This window comes from Oncorhynchus clarkii, chromosome 4, assembly GCF_045791955.1.
Source record: "Oncorhynchus clarkii lewisi isolate Uvic-CL-2024 chromosome 4, UVic_Ocla_1.0, whole genome shotgun sequence".
Taxonomy (NCBI): domain Eukaryota; kingdom Metazoa; phylum Chordata; class Actinopteri; order Salmoniformes; family Salmonidae; genus Oncorhynchus; species Oncorhynchus clarkii.
Genome location: NC_092150.1, coordinates 34,199,004 through 34,220,357, shown reverse-complemented (window position 1 = coordinate 34,220,357; position 21,354 = coordinate 34,199,004). Strand labels below are relative to the sequence as shown.

The 21,354-nt window shown below is 43.2% G+C and overlaps 1 protein-coding gene across 1 annotated transcript in view; it reads right to left on the bottom strand.

Moving 5' to 3' along the window:
- Positions 1-21,354, bottom strand: part of LOC139406745 (receptor-type tyrosine-protein phosphatase F-like) — a 453,529-nt gene that overhangs the window by 49,303 nt on the left and 382,872 nt on the right. The window contains exons 15-19 of the mRNA XM_071149731.1: positions 12,995-13,112; positions 11,097-11,538; positions 10,789-10,928; positions 9,630-9,727; positions 6,239-6,495 (exon numbers count right to left, since the gene is read on the bottom strand). Coding sequence (XP_071005832.1) covers positions 6,239-6,495; positions 9,630-9,727; positions 10,789-10,928; positions 11,097-11,538; positions 12,995-13,112 — 1,055 coding nt within the window. The remainder of the gene's footprint in view (positions 1-6,238; positions 6,496-9,629; positions 9,728-10,788; positions 10,929-11,096; positions 11,539-12,994; positions 13,113-21,354) is intronic.

The window sequence follows — 21,354 nt, the reverse complement described above, 5'->3', positions numbered from 1 at the left end:
GAGCATATCTCAGATATCTCTATTGTCATAACATTCAGGCTCTGCTAAGGCCTCAATCCATCCATACTCGAACATAAATATGTAGTTTCTCATACCAAATAATGAATCCCCTGATAGGCGAACACATGTATGCTATGCACACACACACCTCCCCCCTCTTATGCGTCAAGTTAAACCTATGTAGTTAACTTCTGTCACCAGAGGAATAGTAGGATAAGTTTGGCTTTGGCTCGGATGTTTACTCTGGCTCTGTGTGTGTGTGTGTGTGTGTGTGTGTGTGTGTGTGTGTGTGTGTGTGTGTGTGTGTGTGTGTGTGTGTGTGTGTGTGTGTGTGTGTGTGTGTGTGTGTGTGTGTGTGTGTGTGTGTGTGTCTGGCTCTAATCCAGAGTGTGATGAAAAGGTCTGGCCAGGGCATTAAGATACTGATTGTATTGCTAAATTCGTTTTTTTGTTTTTTTTCTCACTCATGCTGGCGCTGCTTATTACGGCTTAGATGTTCACAGTTTCTTTTTAGAAACAAACACTTGAGTCCAAGTAATTCACAAGTCTGCCTGAGTAGTAGGGGTAAAAAAAAAGTACCTTTTCTGAAATTGCAGGTTCTGCATTGGGCCTCTGATTTTTTATTAGTTAACGTTTGAAGTGAACTCTTGAAGAAATTGCTTTCTGCTCTAATGGGAGAGTAGCATAGAGCTACAGTAAATCCAATCAATCCAATCAAATTTTATTTGTCACATGTGCCGAATACAACAATGAAATGCTTACTTACAAGACCTTAACCAACAATAGAGTTAAGAAAATACCACAAAAAAAGAGTAAGAGATAAGAATAACAAATAATTAAAAAGCAGTACAGGGGGTACCGGTACAGAGTCAATGTGCGGGGGCACCAGTTTCAAGGTAATTGAGGTAATATGTACATGTAGGTAGGGTTATTAAAGTGACTACGTATGCATAGATAAAAACAGAGAGTAGCAGCAACATAGAAGATAGTAATGCAAATAGTCTGGGTAGCCTTTTGATTAGCTGTTAACAAGTCTTATGGCTTGGGGGTAGAAGCTGTTTAGAAGCCTCTTGGATCTAGACTAGGCGCTCCGGTACCGATTGCCGTGCGGTAGCAGAGAGAAGAGTCTATGACTAGGGTGGCTAGTCTTTGAAAACTTTTTAGGGCCTTCCTCTGACACTGCCTGGTATAGAGGTCCTGGATGGCAGGAAGTTTGGCCCCAGTGATGTACTGGGCCGTTCGCACTACCATCTGTAGTGCCTTGCGGTCGGAGGCCGAACGGTTGCCATACCAGGCAGTGATGCAACCAGTCTGGGTGGTCTCCATGGTGCAGCTGTAGAACCTTTTGAGGATCTGAGGACCAATGCCAAGTCTTGTCAGTCTCCTGAGAGGGAATAGGTTTAGTTGTGCCCTCTTCACGACTGTGTGCTTGCACCATGTTAGTGTGTTGGTGATGTGGACGCCAAGGAACTTGAAGCTCTCAACCTGCTCCACTAAAGCCCCATCGATGAGAATGGGGGCGTGTTCGGTCCTCCTTTTCCTGTAGTCCACAATCATCTCCTTTGTCTTGATCACGTTGAGGGAGAGATTGTTGTCCTTGCACCACACGGTCAGGTCTCTGTCGTCCTCCCTACGGGCTGTCTCATCGTTGTCGGTGATCAGGCCTACCATGTTGTGCCATCAGCAAACTTAATGATGGTGTTGGAGTCGTGCCTGGCCTTGCAGTCACGAGTGAACAGGGAGTACAGGAAGGGACTGAACACACACCCTTGCGGGGCCCCCGTGTTGAGGATCAGAGTTGCGGATGTGTTGTTACCTACCCTCACCACCTGGGGGCGGCCCGTCAGGAAGTCCAGGATCCAGTTGAAGAGGGAGGTGTTTAGTCCCAGGGTCCTTAGCTTAGTGATGAGCTTAGAGGGCACTATGGTGTTGAACACTGAGCTGTAGTCAATGAATAGCATTCTCACATAGGTGTTCCTTTTGTCCAAGTGGGAAAGGGCAGTGTGGAGAGCAATAGAGATTGCATCATCTGTTGATCTGTTGGTGCGGTATGCAAAATTGGGTTGGGTCTAGGGTTTCTGGGATGATGGTGTTGATGTGAACCATGATCAGCCTTTCAAAGCACTTCATGGCTACAGACGTGAGTGCTATGGGTCGGTAGTCATTTAGGCAGGTTACCTTAGTGTTCTTGGGCACAGGGACTATCGTGGTCTGCTTGAAACATGTTGGTATTACAGACTCAGACAGGGAGATGTTGAAAATGTCAGTGAAGACACTTGCCAGTTGGTCAGCACATGCTTGGAGTAAACATTCTGGTAATCCGTCTGACCCAGCGGCCTTGTGAATGTTGACCTGTTTAAAGGTCTTACTCACACTGGCTGCAGAGAATGTGATAACACAGTCGTCCGGAACAGCTAATGCTCTCATTCATGTTTCAGTGTTATTTACCTCGAAGCGGGAATAGAAGTGATTTAGCTCGTCTGGGAGGCTTGTGTCACTGGGCAGCTCGCGGCTGTGCTTCCCTTGGTATTCTGTAAAAGTTTGCAAGCCCTGCCACGTTCGTCGAGCATCGGAGCCGGTGTAGTATGATTCGATCTTAATCCTGTACACAATCCTGAGAACACTTTGCCTTTTTCATGGTTCAGCGGAGGGCATACCGGGATTTCTTATAAGCTTCCATGTTAGAGTCCCACTCATTGAAAGCGGCAGCTCTACCTTTTAGCTCAGTGCGAATGTTGTCTGTAATCCATGGCTTCTGGTTGGGGTATGTACGTACAGTAACTGTGGAGACAACGTCATCGATGCACTTATTGATAAAGCCAGTGACTGATGTGGTGTGCCATCGGATGAATCCCGGAACATATTCAAGTCTGTGCTAGCATAACAGTCATGTAGTGTAGCATCTGCTTTATCTGACCACTTTTTTATAGACCGAGTCACTGGTGCTTCTTGCTTTAAGCAGGAATTAGGAGGAATCAGGAGGATAGAGTCAGATTTTTCAGATTTGCCAAATGGAGGGAGAGGGAGAGCTTTGTGTGTGGTGTACATTTTTTTCCCTTTGGTTACACTTTAACATGCTGATTGAAATGAGGTAAAACTGATTTAAGTTTCCCTGCATTAAAGTCCCCGGCCACAAGGAGCGCCACCTCTGGATGAGCGTATTCCTGTTTGCTTATGTCGGAATACAGCTCATTGAGTGCGGTTTTAGTGCCAGCCTCGGTCTGTGGTGGTATGTAGACAGCTATGAAAAATGCAGATGAACACTAGGTCGATTTTGTGGTCTTCAGCTTAGAGATACTCTACCCCAGGCGAGGAAAACCTTGAGATTTCCTTAGATATCGTGCACCAGCTATTGTTTACAAATATGCATAGGCCCCCGTCCCATGTCTTACCAGAGGCTGCTGTTCTGTCCTGCCAATAGTGTATAACCCGCCAGCTGTATGTTCTTAATGTTGTCGTTCATCCACGACTTGTTGAAACATAAGATATTACCGTTTTTAATGTCCTGTTGGTAGAATATACGTGCTGTCAATTCTTCCCATTTATTTTCCAGCGATTGAACATTAGCTAGCAGGATGGAAGGCAAGTGCAGATTAGCCACTCATCTCCTGATCCTCACAAGGCTCTCTGATCTCTTCCTGTGAAACCTTTTCCTTTTCCAGCGAATCACAGGGATCTGGACCTGGTCGGGTGTCTGTAGTAGTATATCCCTCCCGTCCGACTCATTGAAGAAGAACTCTTCGTCCAATTTGAGGTGAGTAATCCCAGTTCTGATGTCCAAAAGCTCTTTTCGATCATAAGAGATGGTAGCAGCAACATTTATGTACAAAACAAGTTATGAACAACGCGAAAAAACAAACAAAATAGCATGGTTGGTTAAGAGCCGATAAAGCGGCAGCCCTCCCCTATAGCGCCAGTTTTAAATGTGTCTTACTAGCACAGTTTTTTTAGATAGAGCCTATTCTTTAAGGTTTTTACTAGTAATGATTGCAGGACAGCAGGCTGGCCTGGGACAAAGCCAGCCTTATCCCTAATAGTGCTCTCTCTACTGCTATACCACTGAAAATAAACGTGAAAATACCAAGGTGGGTATGAACTGCTCACACAAAATAATATTACAGTTGACTATAGAATACTACAGTACTTCCTATAGAATTAAGTAGTCAAATGTAATATCCTGTAGAATACAAATATTACACACTGTATTTTCCCTCGATCGTGTGTAGTACTGTAGAATGTTGTAGTATCCTGTAGAATACTATAGTGAATACTACAGTATTATTCACAAAAGAACACTGTAGCACAGTACTACAGTAAAGTCTGCAAAAAACAGTAACTAGTAAATACTACAGTATTCAATATGCATATACCCTGCCCATTCCCTTCCCCATATCGCAATTTGAGCCACCCATAAGTGAAAAACCTAAATGCCAGGTATGGAAAATAGCATAAACTTTGAACTATCTGTTCAGCCTGACCAGTTATTGAAAATGTGATCTTAGTATTTCTCCAGTAGGTTTCTTGAAGAAGAAACACAATAGTAAATACTGCAGTAATGTAGTCAAAAACACTATAGTTAATACTACAGTAAAGTCTGCAAAAACACTACACTACAAAAACACTATAGTATTTATGCCGTAGTGTAGAATACTATAGTATTTATTCATGTTGATGTGTAGAATAGCGGGACGTATATAAAGGCACTGGAGTTGTTCTCCAACCAGGCGGCCCTGGAGGACACAGCTTGTGTATGCGTGCGTGCGTGCAGATCCTCATCCTCCATAAATCCTTCATCATCCTCGTGCTCATCTGAGGATATTGATTTAGCATTAGCATGGAAAGCCATGTTTTTTTTCTGTGTGTCTGGTGAGGAAGGCCTTCTGGACCTAAATTACAGCGAGCTCAGCCTCTTTAGCCTCTGTTGTGCGTCATCTTCTCTCTGTCCAAATCATCTCTCAACTCCTTTAAGTGCTGGGTGTTACTTGTAACAGTATAGCTCTGGCCTCCAAGCCAAATAGATGAACAGATGAAGTAGCACCCAGACAACATACAGTAGCAACACTTGACAACTCATTCTCTATCCTTTCCTGTTCTTCTTTTTGTTAAACCTTTATTTAACTAGGCAAGTCAGTTAAGAACAAATTCTTATTTTCAATGACGGCTATGGTGGCAAAATTGCACGATTATGCTATAATACTTTAACTGCATCAAATGGTTGTTTTATTTCAACAGAATAGAGAATTCTTAACTATTGTGTGTGTGTTCTACTGAGGATGGGTCTCTGGCAGATAACACTGACAGGAGATTTACCATGTCTTTTGGGTGATAAAACATAAAGAGCATTCCAGAGCATGAGTTAATGTGTCTGTTCTATACCGTACCAGGGAGAGATGGCTCCAGTTTGGAGTCGGAGGGACAGACACTGGTCTATAAAACGAAAACCGTTGACACAGCAGATACTGTCTGCTATGTATTATAGGTATCTTTCATACAAATGTTAACCTTGTGACCCATTCTATATATCTGTTGTTCGTCATGTAGGTTGAAGGGGGGTGTACCTTGGCTAGAAAAGACCTTTGTACTTTTGTCTCACCACTCTCAACGGATCATCAGAGACGGTGATGGGCTGACCAGCCATTGCTATTGCAAAGCTCTCACTATTAAAGATTTAGTTTATGTATAACTCTGACTTGTGTGATAATTTTGTCTCTCCTCATTTTATAGTAAAGAAATGAACCACCACACGGCCTAGGAACAGTGGGGTAACTGCCTTGTTCAGGGGCAGAACGACAGATTTGTACCTTGTCAGCTCGGGGATTCTAGCAACCTTTTGGTTACTAGTCCAACGCTCTAACAACTAGGCTACCTGCCACCCCCTATCTTCTTAAGGACATAGTTGGGACAGTTGGTGTTGGAGGATTCATGTTGACTTGTTGCTTACAACTATAGTAAGCACAGGATGGATAATACAAGTAGTGGCAATAATAGATATTACTAATAGGTATAGGGATTTAGATAGCCATCTTGTAAACAGTGGGCTCAGATGGAGATCCCAGACTAAGGAACAATCGCCCCCAGGTCCCCAGTTAGAGGTATAGGGACACAGCAGGAGTAACATATTTATAACCATGCAGACACATCAGCATTGAACAGGATGGAAGTTGGTTATAGCCCTAGTTCTAGCAGTGAGAGTGATGGTGGTAGTGACAGTAACAGCCACAGTGTTTATGGGACAGACCTGACAGGGGCGGTGGTGGGGACTTTGGGCAGGGTGATGGTGAGCTTGCCCCCCTCCTCTGGGTCGTGTTGGTATTGGATGGGTTTGGTCTTGAGTAGGTCCGGGGCGGTCCTGATGGAGACCTGCTGCTGTAGACCCCCAGCACTGTTCCCTCTAGACATCAACACAAAGCTGTAGTCTGTGTCTGGCTGCAGCCTCGTGATCAGCTTCCTCTTCAGGTTCCCCTGCACCTCCACACTCTGCTGGTTATACAGAATCTAGATAGAGACACAGGGAGGAGTGCTTAGTTATATACACACACACACACACACACATATATATACACACACACGTACACAAACACACACACGTACACAAACACACATACAGTACCGGTCAAATGTTTGTACACCGCTACTCATTCCGGGGTTTGTCTTTATTTGACTGTTTTCTACATTGTGGAATGATAGTGAAGACATCAAAACTATGAAATAACGCATATGGAATCATGTAGTAACCAAAAAAGTGTTAATAAAACCTAAATCTATTTTATATTTGATTCAATACCAACAGTAAATTTTCTTTGGGTCCCCGCTCACGTGGGGTAGGGATGAGCAGGAGTAAATCATGTACTCAAGTACATGAACTGACATCAACACTTTTCAAATACTGTAAAACTATTTGGTCAAAATGTTGTCTTGAAGACAATGTTCATTTGCTTTGAACCTAGTGTTCCATTTGTACATTTCACAGGAGGTTGGTGGCACCTTAATTGGGGAGGACAGGCTTGTGGTAATGGCTGGACCTGAATCAGTGAAATGGTATCAAACACATCAAACACATGGTTTAATGCCATTACATTCGTTCCATTCCAGCCATTATTGTGAGCCGTCCTCCCCTCAGGCATAATAAACTATATTGAAAAGAACACAGATTTTGATTTGGAACCTGAAAAATGTGCCTTTCAACTTACCGAATTGAGCCTTGTTTGAAATGATCACTGTTTAAGAAAAACTGTTGCGGACGTGAGATGCGAATCACTTCTCAATATTCTGATATATTTTATTATAAAATAGGTGTCTTGACTGTGATAAGTGCTAGGGAAATAAGTGCATCTTGTCTGCTAAATTTACAAAACAATGCTATGCCATTGCACAGCTGTAGGCTTCGTACAGAAAGCGACATGCGGCTGAGGTTACTCCCTGATCCACGATATAATATAACCAGTTGAGATTAGAGTTTTAATACATTCATCTTAAATGGCATTTATATTTTTATTGACTGAATATATATGTGTGTGTAGTTGAAGTCGGAATTTTACATACACTTAGGTTGGAATCATTCAAACTCTTTTTTCAACCACTCCAAAAATGTCCTTTTAACAAACTATAGTTTTGGCAAGTCGGTTCGGACATCTACTTTGTGCATGACACAAGTAATTTATCCAACAGTTGTTTACAGACAGATTATTTAATGTATAATTCACTGTATCACAATTCCAGTGGGTCAGAAGTTTACGTACACTAAGTTGACTGTGCCTTTAAACAGCTTGGAAAATTCCAGAAAATTATGTAATGGCTTTAGAAGCTTCTGATAGGCTAATTGACATCATTTGAGGCAATTGGAGGTGTACCTGTGGATACATTTCAAGGCCTACCTTCAAACTCAGTGCCTCTGCTTGACATCATGGGACAATCAAAAGAAATCAGCCAAGACCTCAGAAAAATAATTGTAGACCTCCACAAGTCTGGCTCATCCTTGGGAGCAATATCCAAATGCCTGAAGGTACCACATTCATCTGTACAAACAATAGTATGCAAGTATAAACACCATGGGACCGCGCAGCCGTCATACCACTCAGGAAGGAGACGCGTTCTATCTCCTAGAGATGAATGTACTTTGGTGCGAAAAGTGCCAATCAATTCCAGAACAACAGCGAAGGACCTTGTCCTGCTGGAGGAAACCGGTACAAAAGTACCTATATCCACAGTATAACAAGTCCTATATCGACATAACCTGAAAGGCCGCTCAGCAAGGAAGGAGCCACTGCTCCAAAGCCACCATAAAAAAGCCAGACTACTGTTTGCAACTGCACGTGGGGACAAAGATCGTTCTTTTTGGAGAAATGTTCTCTGGTCTGATGAAACAAAATTAGAACTGTTTGGCCAAAATGACCATTATTGTGTTTGGAGTAAAACGGGGGAAGCTTGCAAGCTGAAGAATACCATCCCAACCGTAAAGCACAGGGGTGGCAGCATCATGTTGTGGGGGTGCTTTGCTACAAGAGGGACTGCTGCACTTCACAAAATAGATGGCATCATGAGGGAGGAAAATGATGTGGATATATTGAAGTAACATCTCAAGACATCAGTCAGGAAGTTAAAGCTTGGTCGCAAATGGGTCATCCAAAATGGACAATGACTCCAGCATACATCCAAAGTTGTGGCAAAATGGCTTACGGACAAGTTTACTTTGAAGCAGTGTGCCTGCTTGTATTACTTTATTAGAAGCACGTGATCAATGACGTGCAAAGCTTCATTTTTACAAACAACCACGTAATTGGTTTGGTATTGGTTTCGGTAGAAACAGGTGCCACTACTGTGCACTGTGTTGATCAAAGTCTCATGAACCTATTTTTGACACAATTAGCTGGCAATGCTCAATGCATTAGAAAGCTTAGTTTAGTTTCCCAATCACTAGGTGGGGGTATTGCGTCTAACATTGGTTGGCACACCACCATAAAATCCCAGCAAAGAAGAAAACATTAAAAGTAACATTTTAACTTATTACATATTTGTAAATCCAAACAAAGGCTTTAAGGAAACTCATACACTTCTGTAAGTATCATTACAACTACAAAAATGTAAAAGTTGACCTTTGTTATGTGATAACTATACAACAGAACCAGTCATCAGAAATGACATTTACTCTCATGGTTGTCAAAAGAAAAAAGATCTGGAAGCCACGCCCCTACTTAACTACGCCTCCAGTCTTCCCGCACTGACCCAATGGGTCATATCTCAATAACCAAGCAGTTAAGAAAACAACCCAAGTAAGTGACACAACACCTGCAACAAAGCAGTTGTGTCAACCAAACAACCCAGCATTTTTTAGAGTGCACTATGATTTTATTCTCCCTTCTTCCTTGTGTCATTTTCTATATGAACCTCATGACAGTTATGGACCACGTGTGATGGAATATAAATCGTAACCTATTATTTAAAGCTTGGCCATATCCTTCCTCATTCCCATGATATTTCAATATATATTTCAATCCTAGCCCCTCCATTGTGTTGTGTGAGCCTTCTTTCCATTGTCCACTGACAAAAGTGGCGTCACTCACGCACAATGCAATTCCCTCAATCTGTGCAGGAGAAAGGCACGCTATCAGGATGGAGTTGTCTTTACTTACTTTGAAAGGCACTTGAGACTTGTATGTTTCTGGCACTTCCCAAGTCAGCAGCACTGACGTCTTCATCACGGCTTTCACACCAAAGTTTTTGGTGAACTCTGGGGGAGTTGGGGGAGAAAGAGGGTGAGACGGAAGAGAGAGGGGTGAGATTGAGGGAGAGAGGAGGGTGAGGTGAGGCAGACAGGGTGAGGTGGAGGAGAGAGGGGTGAGACAGAGGGAGTTGGTGAGAGAGGGTGAGTTGGGGGAGAAAGAGGGTGAGGTGGGGAGAGAGTGAAGAGAGAGGTTAGGTGGGGGAGAGACGGGTGAAACAGAGGTGACGGAGACAGAGGAAACACACAGAGGGTAAATTATAAAAGAGCACTGTCATCTGTACTTGCTGTAACATGACAGAGCTAGGGGAACCCTAGAGCATCTTGGGAGATAAAATAGTAAGGGACACAAAGCAGATAGAGAGCAGACAAACAGATTATGAAACGAGTCTCTGGAGAGATATCTAATTCATAATAGTTCACTAATGTTCAGTGACCCATACTTTGTAATGGTAACATTAAGAGATGTTATTGCATTTACACTTGAACATAAATATATGCATGATAAAATATCAGGGGAACTACTCACATGAGTGTTCCTCTACATTAAACTTCACTGTAACTGGTGGGTGTAAAACAGTGGGATCTGAATCCCAGTATCTGGTAGCTGCCTCCTAGACCTCTGTGCATTAGATTTGACTATGAATAGCTAGTAGCAGGAAGCTTAGCATATATTTCCACATCAGCCATATGTGCCCTAATATGAACATGAAAGGAGTGTTCCATGGTGCTGATGTACTGCTGTACTGGTTACGCTGGACTGGTTCTGCCACTCTTGTCCATTTGCCACCAGCTTCCACACACACAGTTACGCATCTGTTCCTCTCCCATACCATCTGCTCTGTGTGTGTGTGTGTGTGTGTGTGTGTGTGTTTGCATGCCTGTGTGCATGTGGGTCTGGTGTTGTCTGCATCTGTGTGAGACTATTTATACAGATCATCAGAGCTCATAAGGCATGGAGGTCGACACGATCATGCTCTCAGTATGTGTGTGTGTGTGTGTGTGTGTTCGCATGCGCACACTCGGGTTTGTGTGTACGCCTGCATTGCGTATGTCCACCGCCTACTCACCTGGCATGGCGGTAGACATGGTCCTGCTCTGTATACTAGGACTGATTGGTCCCCCTCCCTTGCTGGTGAATGCCCTGATCCTGATATCATAGGTGGTATCAGGCTGCAGCCCCATGATGGTCATCTGGGTCTCTGTCGTGCTGTTGAGGCAGATAAGATAAGGGAAGATAAGATACCTCTGTTTTAGGACGATGGACTATCCAAGATGAACTTCATTGAGATAAAGTGAGGACTTTCTGTGTTAAGTGGTTTATCAATGTCTCAGAAGGTGTTTACATTTTTTTATTTACATTGGTATTGAATATTACCTGTTGGTGTGGTTCTGCTGGCTGTTGATATCTCTGTACACCGCAATGTACTGGACAATCTTCCCGTTCCTCTCAGCCAGCACCGGAGGCTCCCAGGCCAGCTTGGTTGTGGTGGTGGTCAGGCCCACAACGCTCAGGTTCTGGGGGTAGCTACTGGGCACATCGTCTGGCGTGGTAATCTCCTTTGCGTACTCCTCCCCGTTGCCCACCCGGTTTTTGGCACAGAGCTTGAAGATGTAGGTGGCGCCCTTGTGCAGGCCGGTGACGGTGAAGTGGTCTTCTATCTTCTTGAAGTCTTTTACGGTGAACGACTCCTCCTCCATGCGTTTGTACTGCAGCTGGTAGCCCATGTGCTCTCCCACCGTCTCCTTCGGAGGTTGCCACTGGATGAGGGCTGTGTTACCAATGGTGGTGCTGATCATCATAGTGGGCCTGCCTGGGACTAATGGGTAAAGAGAGGGATTAGGATCATTAGGATAATGACATAAAAAATACTTTAAAATGACATTGAACACACCTAATGGGCCCTGGACGAAAGTAGTGCACTATATGGGGAACATGGAGCCATTTGGGAGGCAACCATTGTGAGCAGTCAGAGTAAAAGGGCAGTTTCAGGTCAAGCCAGTCAAAGTGAGTACTACTGCACATTCACCATTTATACTGGTCCTGAGTGCTCTGGAGCCGGTTTTCATAAAGGATCTCTATGGACTTTGCTCTGTTCATCTTTGCCTCGATCCTGACTAGTGTCTCAGTCCCTACCGCTGAAAAACATCCCCATAGCATGATACTGCCACCACCATGCTTCACCATAGGGATGTTGCAGGTTTTCCCCAGATGTGGCACTTGGCATTCAGGCCAAAGAGTTCAATTTTGGTTTTATCAGACCAGAGAATCTTGTTTCTCATGGACTGAGAGTCCCTTAGGTGCCTTTTGGCAAACTCCAAGCGGGCTGTCATGTGCCTTTTACTGAGGAGTGGCTTCCGTCTGGCCACTCTAACATAAAGCCCTGATCGGTGGAGAATTGCAGAGATTGTTGTCCTTCTGGAAGGTTCTCCCATCTCCACAGAGGAACTCTGGAGCTCTGTCAGAGTGACCATCGGGTTCTTGGTCACCTCCCTGACCAAGGCCCTTGTCCCCAGATTGCTCAGTTATGCAGGACGGACAGCTGTAGGAAGAGTCTTGGTGGTTCCTAACCTCCTCCATTTAAGAGTGATGGAGGCCACTGTTTTCTTGGGCACCTTCAATGCTGCAGAAATGTTTGGGTAACCTTCCCCAGATCTGTGCCTGTCTGTCTCGGAGCTCTACTGACAATTCCTTTGACCTCATGGCTTGGTTTTTGCTTTGACATGCACTGTCAACTGTGGAAACTTATACAGACAGGTATGTGCCTTTCTAAATCATGCCCAATCAATTACATTTACCACAGCTGGACTCCAATCAAGTTCTAGGAACAGCTCAAGTATGACCAATGGAAAGAGGATACACCTGAGCAAGTTTTTTAAATACATTTGCAAAAATGTACATAAACCTGTTTTCGCTATGTCATTATGGGGTATTGTGTATAAATTGATGAGGAAAATAATAAATGTAATCAATTTTATAATAAGGCTGTAACATAACAAAATGTGGAAAAGGGGAAGGGGTCTGACCCTAACCCTACCAGAGTGCACTTTCCGAATGCACTGTATCCGTTTTATTATTATGCATACGACTTTCTCCTACTTGTTATTTTAGATTATATTTTTCATTATAATGATATTGATATTTGTACTGCAGTGCCCTTTTGGAAGAAAACATTCTCTTTCACAATAATCACCTGATCAAGAAGGAGCAATGATTTAGCTGTACACACTTGCTCCTGTGTGTGTGTGTTTGTGTTTGTGTGTAGCTCTACACACCTGCTCCTGTTGTGGTGACCACCTTGGCCTTACTGCGTGCCCCATCTCCCTTGGTGGTGTAGGCTGCCACAGTGACAGAGTAAGTGGTCTCAGGGAGCAGTCCAGTTATGACAGTCTCCTGTTGGAGAGAAATGCACAAACAGCCCAAGTCAGACTAATGCTATGATGAGATGATGCCTAACACAATGGCCCAGCCTTCATCCACTGTACTGTGTTCAGTACACTCTGGTAGGGTTAGGCAGTCAAGCGCACACGCACACACACCATACGTCAGTGTAGCATTTGAAATACTCTCAAAGCATTGCATTTCTTTCTGAGAAATGGTTGCAGAGAAGGTAAAGGAACAAACAAAGCTCAAATGGTTTGAAAATAAATAGAGAACAATTTTGGTACTCCCATGTTGCTGTGGTGACATAAGAACTGAGATTAAACCTTATACACTCAGTGGCCAGTTTATAAGGTACACCGCCACATGGTTCGCTTCTAGAAGTGAGTCACGTGGCCGAGGCTTGCTATATAAAGCAGGCAGACAGGCATTGAGGCATTCAGTTACTGAACGTTAGAATGGGCCAAAAGAGTGACCTAAGCAACTTTGAGCATGGTATGATCGGCAATGTCAGGCATGCTATTTCCGGTATCTCAGATATTGCCAGCTTCCTGGGCTTTTTACGCATGACAGTGTCTAGGGTTTACCGAGAATGGTGCGACAAACAAAAAACATACTTTCAGTGGCAGTCCTGTGGGTGAAAACAGCTCATTGATAAGAGGTCGAAGGAGAATTGCAAGAATCATGCACGCTAAAAGGCTGGCCACAAACAGGAAAATAGTGGCACAGTACAATGGTGGTGTGTAGAACGACATCTCGGAACACACAACTCATCTGTCCTTGTCGACTCCTATCAGGAAAAAAAAGAAGAAGCCGCTCCAGTGGGCACGCAATCACCAACACTGGACAATTGACGAGTGTAAAAACATTGCTTGTCCGACAAATCCTGGTTACTATTACTGCTGATGGCAGAGTGAGGATTTGGCGTAAGCAGCATGGCCCCATCCTTCCTGGTGTCAACGGTACAGGCTGGTGGCGATGGTGTAATGTTGTGGGAAATGTTTTCCTGGCATATGTTAGGTTCCTTGATACCAATTGAGCAACGTCTCCATGCCCCAAAGAATTCAGCCTGTTCTGGAGGCTAAGGCAGGTCCGACCCGGTATAATATGGGTGTACCTACATACTGGCCACTGAGTGTATATACTAACTGTGTTCATTGGATTATTGTAAGAGGGGTCAGCTTGGTACTCATAAACTGCTTGGGAAGAAATCTAAAATTGATCATTCTTCAAGATGATCTGTCCTCATCGATATATCTGTCGTCAAGATTGGCTGTACTCAAGATGCCGCCTCTACTTGTTCTACGTGATGAAGAGATACATATTCAATATGATTCACTTTATTTACTATGTGTCTGTGTCCCTCAGGTGCAGAAACATTAACATTTGGTTGTATTGTCTGATGGTAGGGTCATTGCTGTATTTTACAACTTACCCCAAACAAGGTTGCTGAAAGAAATGAAAGAGATACTGTCTGTGTGAAGGAAAAAGTATTGTTGCCATATAACAGACATTTTAGAATTGGATAGTACTCATCACTCAGGAGGTTACTGTGTCTCAGTACTGTCTGAGTCATTTTCTAAATATATCCTCATTCTTCATGATTTTTAGGTATACAGTCCAGAAATCCAGAAAAACAAATACAGTTGTCACAGATTTGATCACACATCTTGCAAATGGCACCCTATTGCCTATACAGTGGACTACTTTTGACCAGGTACCCATATGGCTCTGGTCAAATGTAGTGCACTAGGGAATAGGGAGCCATTTGGGACACAGTACAAGTCAGACACTCTTGAAGGTAAGTCAAAGTGTTCCAAGGTTTTCCCTGTCTCTCTCTCTGACTGGGCAGAACCAAAGGCTTTAAAGCAGTTTGTATCTAACTGTCAATTGTTGGCTATAACAAGCAAACCAATAAAAAGTCAACACTGAGCACATCATACATAAAACCCAAGCACACATAGACAAACCGCACAAACATACAGTACATGCACATGACACAAATAAAAAATGTAGATCTCTCTTTCTCTCAGCTTGTTACCTGTATAAAAGACAACTGTCCACAGAAGCAATCAATCAATCAGATTCCAAACTCTCCACCATGGCCAAGACCAAAGCGCTCTCCAAGGATGTCAGGGACAAGATTGTAGACCTACACAAGGCTGGAATGAGCTACAAGACCATCGCCAAGCAGCTTGGTGAGAAGGTGACAACAGTTGGTGTGATCATTCACAAATGTAAGAACTGTCAATCTCCCTCGGCCTGGGGCTCCATGCAAGATCTCACCTCGTGGAGTTGCAAAGATCATGAGAACGGTGAGGAATCAGCCCAGAACTACATGGGAGGATCTTGTCAATGATCTTAAGGCAGCTGGGACCATAGTCACCAAGAAAACAATTGGTAACACACTATGCCGTGAAGGACTGAAATCCTGAAGCACCCGCATGGTTCCCCTGCTCAAGAAAGCACATATACATGCCCGTCTGAAGTTTGCCAATGAACATCTGAATGATTCAGAGGACAACTGGGTGAAAGTGTTGTGGTCAGATGAGACCAAAATGGAGCTCTTTGGCATCAACTCAACTCGCCGTGCTTGGAGGAGGAGGAATGCTGCCTATGACCCCAAGAACCTCATCCCCACCGTCAAACATGGAGGTGGAAACATTATGCTTTGGGGGTGTTTTTCTGCTAAGGGGACTGGACAACTTCACCGCATCAAAGGGACGATGGACGGGGCCATGTACCGTCAAATCTTGGCTGAGAACCTCCTTCCCTCAGCCAGGGCATTGAAAATGGGTCGTGGATGGGTATTCCAGCATGACAGTATTCCAGCATGACAATGACCCAAAACACACAGCCAATGCAACAAAGGAGTGGCTCAATAAGAAGCACATTTATGGTCCTGGAATGGCCTAGCCAGTCTCCAGACCTTAATCCCATAGAAAATCTGTGGAGGGAGCTGAAGGTTCAAGTTGCCAAACGTCAGCCTCGAAACCTTAATGATTGGAGAAGATCTGCAAAGAGGAGTGGGACAAAATCCGTCCTGAGATGTGTGCAAACCTGGTGGCCAACTACAAGAAATGTCTGACCTCTGTGATTGCCAACAAGGGTTTTGCCACCAAGAACTAAGTCATGTTTTGCAGAGGGGTCAAATACTTATTTCCCTCATTAAAATGCAAATCAATTTATAACACTTTTGACATGCGTTTTTCTGGATTTTTGTTGTTGTTATTCTGTCTCTCACTGTTCAAATAAACCTACCATTTAAAATTATAGACTGGTCATATCTTTGTCAGTGGGCAAACGTACAAAATCAGCAGGGGATCAAATACTTTTTTCTCTCAGTGTAGAACCATATATAATATTTCCCAGCATGCTCTATTGCAGGGAGATTTTCATACAGTACCAGTCAAAAGTTTGGACACCTACTCATTCCAGCGTTTTTCTTTAATTTTACTATTTTCTACATTGTAGAAAAATAGTGAAGACATCAACACTATGAAATAACATATATGGAACACATGTAGTAACCAAAAAAGTGTTAAATCAAAATATATTAAATATTTGAGATTCTTCAAAGTAGCCACCTTTTGCCTTGATGACAGCTTTGCACACTCTTGGCATTCTCTCAGCTTTGTGAGGTAGTCACCTAGAATGCATTTCAATTTGTTAATTTGTGGAATTTATTTCCTTCTTAATGTGTTTGAGCCAATCAGTTGTGTTGGGACAAGGTAGGGGTGGTATACAGAAGATAGCCCTATTTGGTAAAAGACTAAGTCCATATTATGGCAAGAACAGCTTAAATAAGCAAAGAGAAATGAAAGTCATCATTACTTTAAGACCAGGTCAGTTAATCTGGAAAATGTCAAGAACTTTGAAAGTTTCTTCAAGTGCAGTCGCAAAAACCATCAAGCGCTATGATGAATCTAGCTCTCACGAGGACCGCCACAGGAAAGGAAGACCCAGAGTAACCTCTGATGCAGACGATAAGTTCATTAGAGTTACCAGCCTCAGAAATTGCAGCCCAAATAAGTGCTTCACAGAGTTCAAGTAACAGACACATCTCAACATCAACTGTTCAGAGGAGACTGTGTGAATAAAGCCTTCATTGTCACATTTCTGCAACGATATTTCTTGGTTGTCCTTTGGTCCAAATTTGAGATTTTTGGTTCCAACTGTTGTGTCTTTGTGAGACACAGAGTAGGACACTGGTACCCCTGCACATTGACTCTGTACCTGTACCACCTGTATATAGCCCTGCTATTGTTATTTACTGCTGCTCTTTAATGTTTTGTTATTCTTATCTCTTACTTTTTTTGTAGGTATTTTCTTAACTGCATTGTTGGTTAATTGCTTGTACGTAAGCATTTCACTTTAAAGCCTACTACACCTGTTGTATTCGGTGCATGTGACAAATAAAATATCTCCACATGTGGTTTCCAACGTGAACCATGGAGTAGGAGTTGCGATGGTGTGGGGGTGCTTTGCTGGTGACACTGTCAGTGATTTATTTAGAATTCAAGGCACTCTTTACTAGCATGGCTACCACGGCATTGTGCAGCGATATTCCATCCCTTCTGGTTTGCGCTTAGTGGGACTATAATTTGTTTTTCAACAGGACAATGACCCAACACACCTCCGGGCTGTGTTAGAGCTATTTGATCAAGAAGGAGAGTGATGGAGTGCTGCATCAGATGACCTGGCCTCCACAACTACCCGACCTCAACCCAATTGAGATGGTTTGGGATGAGTTGGACTGCAGAGTGAAGGAAAATCAGCTAACAAGTGTTCAGCATTTGTGGGAACTCCTTCAAGACTGTTGGAAAAGTTTTCCAAGTGAAGCTGGTTGTCCAAAGCTGTAATCAAGGCAAAGGGTGGCTAATTTGAAGAATCTGAAATATGAAATAGATTTTGATTTCTTTAACACTGTTTTGGTTACTACATGATTCCATATGTGTTATTTCACAGTGTTGATGTCTTCTCTATTCTACAACATAGAAGACAGTAAAAATAAAGAAAAACCATTGAATGAGTAGGTGCAAAAACTTTTGACTGGTACTGTAATTGTTTGATTTACTGTAATATTTGTATTTTTGCATGTGTTGATTAATTTCATGCTACACAAAAAATATAAATAACATACAGTTTTCTAAACTAATTCAATCTGTTAGAATTTTTTGCGCTTGTTACTGAAATGGTTGTTCCTGTTTAGATGATTGAGGTCGTCTCAGTATTCAATCTTCTCTACTCTGGCAGTCATTCTGAATGCAGGTTATGGGTAACTAACAATTACACTTGTTGGATAACCCGGGCTGGATTCCAATAGGAATCACACATCACTTTGCAAGCCAGCATAATGTGACTTGCAGCCTGATGTGGCCTGTAAACCAGGAGATTCCTAACATCACTCTGTTAGGGTATAACTAGGCCCTTAAAGAAAGGCTTTATTATTTACAGTATTGTATTCTCGTAAATATGTATATTTTAAAGGCTAATTAGGCTGGTGGAACTCTTCATAAAGGGTTCAAAGAACCCTCCAAAGATAAAAGGGTTCACTGTAGAACCCTTCAAAGGGGTTCTTGGCAGAACCCTCCATAGAGAGTTCTAGGTATAACCATATACAGGGGGTTCTTTGAAGAACCCTAAATAAAGAGTTCTAGTCAGAACCCCCTGCAAAAGGTTATACCCAGCACAAAAAAGGATTCCCCTATGGGGACAATCTGAAGAATCCTATATGGTTCTACACAGCACCTTTTTTTTCTTAGAGTGTACTTTTGACAAGGGCCCATAGGGACACAGGAATGCTTTTGTCCAGGGCCCATTGGGACACAGGCATGCTTTTGACCAGGGCCCATAGTGACACAGGCATGCAAGTAGTGCAATATCAAGGGAATAGTGTGTCATTTGTGATGAATGAGCTTCAGACGGAAGAGCGAAAGTCAGAGACAGGAGCTGGGTTTCCAACTGAGAACACCCAGAGAGACTCATCCACCCATCCCTCTATCCCTCCATCTCATTCACCCATCAGCCTACCACCCATGGTGCCAGCTTGTAAGTGCCTGGGGCATGGAGCTCAGCACAGCCCTCCGAGAGCAGATGAGATAACAGACCAAGAAACTGCAGCTAGCAATCACAGGAATGACACGGCCAGCTCCGCTTTCCAGAGCCCAAACCAATCTTTAATTATGATTTCATGGCTGTAGCCTCTCACATCTTTATTGCATGATAATCATAAAAAGAAGGCTTTCCCTTTCTGATAATTATGATGCAGCCATGTAATCACAGACATGCAACTGAGCAGAGCAGGCTGGCGTAGTAGGCTATTTTGAGCAAAGATCGCCCACTTAGGGTTTAAGAAGCAGCCGTCTCATCTTCCAGGGGGGGGGGGGGGGGGGGGTTCAAGATGAGAGGGAATACGAGTCATCTGGAGCTATTAATTTTCTTTAAAAAGCCTCATTATTTTTATCGTACAGTATTCCTTTTTAGTTTTGGCGCTGGAGTGGTTTCTCTCTTTCATTTGGAATAAAAATCTAATCTTCTCTCTTATTCAAATGCAGAGGGATCGGGGGAGGAGGAGGGGAGGGACGAATATCGGGTTCTCTGGGAATGTAGGGATGGATTCCCAAGGAGGGAATAGATTAAACATTTAACATTAAGACAGATTGCATCCCAAATGGCACCCGATTCCCCTTTTGACCAGAGCCTCTTGTCAAAAGTAGTGTACTATAAAGGGAATATGGTGCCATTTGGGACGCAGACAAGACATGATGAAAGATTCTATTCTGCATCCAAGGGAACTCTGTCCTGGCTTGTTTAACTGAAGCCAATCAAGTTGTCATGACTTCCAGTTCCAGTAGACTCCAGATCAAACGCTCTGGTCCTCTCCACCTACTTCTTCCACCCCTCTCTTCCACCTCCTCCTTCCACTTACCTATTCCACCGTCCTCCTTTTTCTAAACCTCCACCCTAAATCACCAGGGGTTCCTACACTGTGAAATCCAAGTGTTTAGGATCTGAACACATAACTAAACACTTTTCTGCAACACTTTTTAAACACGTCAAGACATTTATAATTTATATAAAAACACATCACAGTGTTTGGATTGTAAACACCAAATGCCAGTGTAAATTTTTGCACGTAAATCTTGGTGGGGCAACAAAAAAAAATAATTTTGGGACGCATGCCGGCAAAGCCACTACACAACACAACACCAAACAATTCATTGATAGCACTATAACGGTGACAAACTGTGCCCACAAAATGTTAGGGCCTACATAAAGCTGTCCCAACAGCAGAGTCACAACAGCGGTCCCAAAACCTTGCCACTGCTACACCTGTCTATCAGCAGAGCCTCGTCTGGCAGCAAAACAGCTAATTCAGGCTCATTTACTGCCTTTAAAAAAATCATAGCTGAAATGGCTGACTTGCTTAAACAAATGTGGTTTCTACTGACAATTGAGATGAACAAACTATGGCATAAGGGGACGACAAGCAGATAAGAGGCAGATAAGAGGACGGCCGTAGTCAATCTAAATATTTGTTAAGCACTTTTTAAATGTACAGCAACAGAATTCAGAACATGGGCCATTCTTACAGTGTTCTCCCTGTACACCAAGTCAGAACCATAGGATAAATAAAGTGGGCATAATAGCAGACAATGAAAGCTCTTCCAATATTCAAAGATGACATTTCTCTAAACAGGTTATAGGCTACATGTGCACCACCAAGTCAGAACAGTAGGCAAAATTAGGAGAGGAAAAGGGAGCAAATTATTAGGGTGAGGCACATGGGCTACTAACAACATACACTTAGTATTACTTTCTTAGCTGCAGTATAGGTATCTCACTGGCATATTACATCATTTATGTAGTTGTGTACAATACATTTTTGGACTCACCTTGTTGTGCTGTGCTCATTTGAACAGGAAGGTGGCGCGGGAGTTCTTCGTGGGCAAATTTTGTCGTCAAACTTTGTCATCAAAGTCTAGCATTTTCTGGATTTATGGTGCTTTCAAGACAACTGGGAACTCGGAAAAAACAAGGTTGAATCATGATGACGTCAGTGACCTCCAGGTCGCGGCTCTAGTAAGAGGCCAGAGTTCCCGGCTTGGAATTCCGAGTTGGACGACCTTTCTAAATGTATTTTCCCAGTCGGAGCTCGTTTATTCCCAAAATCCCAGTTGTCTTGAACTCACTGAAGTCAGATTTCCCAGTTCCAAGTTAAACAGTTGTTTTGAGCACGGCAGAAATTATG